The following is a 3,349-nucleotide window of genomic DNA, read 5'->3' as shown; positions in this document are numbered from 1 at the left end:
AATACCCAGCTGGGAGTGGTGTGCTTCCCGCGTCCGGGACAAAACACACACACACACACACACACACACACACACACACACACACACACACACACACACAAACCTGTTGTCAGCGCTGTGGCTTTCGACCATATTGAATTGCACATTTTTGGACAATCAAGAAGAAATCAATTGTTTGTTACTGGTTTAAGGAGGCATGCGTGCTTGACTTGAGTATTCATTTTTCAAACAACTTTTTACTTTGAGTTCATCAATTTGAAAAACTGTGTGTACATTCTTCTCCTCAGTGTCAAAATTGTGACGAGAAAGGTAAAGTCAACTGAGGTTGAGATCTTGGGGTCTTAGAAGGTGGAAAAAACAAAAAATAGGGACTGCAGCGGTATGGAGAAATGAGGACCAGGGAGCATTCACGACGCTGACGTCACAAATTGAGCAAATCAAGATATTCCCCTTCTTCTCCTTGATTGAAGAGAATGGTTCATTCCGCTCAGAAAGTTAGCAACGCCCTTTTTTGACAGCATAAAAGTTTGGCAAATGCCAGCGGGCTCTCAAACAACAACTTTCTCAAAAATTATTTTGGGGGAGATGTAGACTTACAGTTGCTAGCTAGCTAGCTAGCTAGCTAACTGCACATCGCGCTCCGCGAGATAACTGTGGATGTGAATGAAGGTGCTCACGTATTTATCTAGTGGGGGCAGTGCCATTTAAGCACTGTGAAATGCTCTATCTCCATCAAAGAGTAGCACTGTCTATAGTTTTTAGTCTTTCCACGTTTTCTACTTAAGTGCACAGTAGGAGTACTTTTGACACCTCTGCTGAGAGGTCTCTCTTCTTCTTCTTTTTTTTTTTTTTTTCTTTTTTGGAAGCTGTCCGAAGAATGATTGCTTCGGCGCGCCAATTCTCCGTTCTCCTGCTCGAGTTCCATCTCCGAGGATTCATTCATCAACTCTTCAGTTTGCCCTTTCATGCAGCGTGGAAGTCCGCGCAGAGGAAAAAGGAAATTCTGGCCTGACACTCACAAAGGAGAGACGGTGGGGGGGATGGCGCCGGTTCACATCAGAGGTTAGCCTCATTCAAAATGGCCCCGCTGTTTCCTCTGAGCATCTTTGCAAGCAGGAGGTAGTTTGCGGCGCACATTAGCGCAGGTGTTGTTTTCAATGCCTTCACACCTTTGTGGCGCCCAACAATGAGGTGCTGAAAAGCAGAGCGACGTCTTTTGTTGTGCAGCTGCACTCTGAAAAAGTCTTTTCAAAAAAAGTTTTTTTGGTTGTCGGTTTTTTTAAGACACTTAAATAAATTGACATCCTAGGCAGGGTGTCCAAACTTTATCCTCTGAGGGCCACTTTGAAATATTTTGCCTTTAATAATAATAATAATAATAATGATAAATATAATAAAGCCAACCCATTAAGGAATATGCACATTTTATGATAGTTTAAGGTAATTACACAGGCAGACACCAAAATACACATTACTAGTACTAATAATATTAAATACATGAAAAATACCAAATTTAGCATCTTTGGTGTTTTAAAAATTTTGAAACAATACAAAAAAAATACAGAGGCCCTAATTCAAGCTGATCAGTTAAATATCGGAGGATTTCGTTTTTCTCTTTTGGATTTTTGGGTGGTTCATGACCCTTTCGCTCATAAAATTAGATATGCCCCCTGTGCTGAGCAAAACTCCACATTTGGAACCAAAACAGGCGCAATTGCTGGTAAGATGACAATCTCGACATAAGTTTTAACTTGAGGGTCTTTAATGTGAAACTGTATGGAGACAAATCTGACCTTGACACGCAAGAGACCATTTTTGCTTCCGAAACAGAATCACATGTATTCATTTGGGTGTTATGATGAGAAACTATGTAAGTTGTGAATAGCATCTTTGAATTGTTGCATATCCTCGCATCTTGAGAATGATGATTTTTCAGCAAATGTAGAACTTAGCCAAATTGATCCGGGATCGGCAGAAAATAAAGAGAAACTTCTGGCCCACTCTGTCTAAGCCAAGTGGACACTTCATTAGGTACCCCTGCACCATCCCAAGCAGGACTTCCCGACAGGTAACTTCGAAATGTGGTTGCTCAAAAGAAAATGATGAGCACTTGCACAATATGTAATCATATCCGATGCAGGAAACCGCACACACTCTGACAGCTCACGAATGTGACCTCATTCCATCGAGCAATATGTTGCGGCTGATCAGCGTCCATCAACGAATCAAGGACTGACGAAAGATAATCGAGCAAACAAAGTGCACTTGGGTTGCAAATCCAAATCAGAAAGTTCCTCCCCAAAAGATGCTCAGCTGTGATCGGCTGTGTCAGAGAAGCATTCATTGAACAATACATTCACGATTGCGGTGGTGATAGTTTTGGTGAGCAGCTGTTTCTCAGAATCGTTTTGCATCGGGAGGAACCAAACAAGACAATCAGTGTCGATCAAAAGCCAAGTACCGTGAACTATTTGGCACGCAGCCGTTGTAATGGATCGGTTCACCTAATAGCGTGTCCTCTGGATGACTCCCTCGCATGCCTTTTCCGAGCGCGGCTCCCCGACACGTCAATCCCGCCGCAGCCCTTCCCACAACACGCGTCACGTGTCAGCTGTTTAATCACACCAGCAGCCGGCCATAAAACCTCTGCGTGACCCCACTTGTTGTGTAATACTCCGAATCGCACACACTCCGATCCGCAGACACAACAACAAGCGCGCACCGCAAGGGCCTCTTTTGTGTGTCGTGTTACCTTCCTGGCGCCCTGCTTGGCGAACTCCTTGGCCAGGTGGCGTCCGATGCCGCGTCCCCCTCCCGTGATCAACACCACCTCGTCGCTCAGCTGCTTCCGCCTGCTCGGCACCAGCCACCGAACCGCCGAGCGCAGCACGTAGAAGAGCACTTGGACCGGGAAGAGGAGCGCCCGACACGCGCCCCGCAGCTCCATGCTGGCGAAAAGTCTTGGCTCGGGTGCACTTTTCTTCGCGGAGTCTCACCTGCCGCCCTCGCCTCTCATGCGCACCTTGAGGAGATGGTTCGCGCGGGGCAAAAACTGGCGTCCGAACTCGGTGACGTCGACGGGGCGCCGCTTTGCTCGCTCATCCCGCCTCGAAGCCCCCCGCGCCAAACTCTTGTGCGCTCCGCGAGCCGCCGCGCGCCGCTTTTATATGCGCGCCTCCCGCCGAACGTGGAGCGTGGAGCCGAGCCGAGGGCAGGCTGCGAAGGAGCAGGAGGAGGGGTGGGTGGAGAGAAGGAGGGTGGCTGGGGGGGGCTCAGTAATCCTGATCGACGCGCTCGCTGGCGTGGAGGGTCTCCGAAAAGTGGTCACCCCACTGAGATCCAGGTGGGT

General features: G+C 47.6%; 1 protein-coding gene across 1 annotated transcript in view; it reads right to left on the bottom strand.

The window, feature by feature from the left end:
- dhrs3b (dehydrogenase/reductase (SDR family) member 3b) overlaps nucleotides 1-3,302 on the bottom strand; it is a 12,903-nt gene extending 9,601 nt beyond the window's left edge. The window contains exon 1 of the mRNA XM_019879576.1: nucleotides 2,753-3,302. Coding sequence (XP_019735135.1) covers nucleotides 2,753-2,947 — 195 coding nt within the window. The 5' untranslated portion in view covers nucleotides 2,948-3,302. The remainder of the gene's footprint in view (nucleotides 1-2,752) is intronic.
- Between the last annotated feature and the right edge of the window lie 47 nt (nucleotides 3,303-3,349).

This window comes from Hippocampus comes, unplaced genomic scaffold (genome assembly GCF_001891065.2).
Source record: "Hippocampus comes isolate QL1 unplaced genomic scaffold, H_comes_QL1_v1.1 scaffold44, whole genome shotgun sequence".
Classification (NCBI taxonomy): Eukaryota; Metazoa; Chordata; class Actinopteri; order Syngnathiformes; family Syngnathidae; genus Hippocampus; species Hippocampus comes.
The sequence above is the reverse complement of the archived record's forward strand: the minus strand, read 5'-3'. Positions and strand labels throughout refer to the sequence as shown.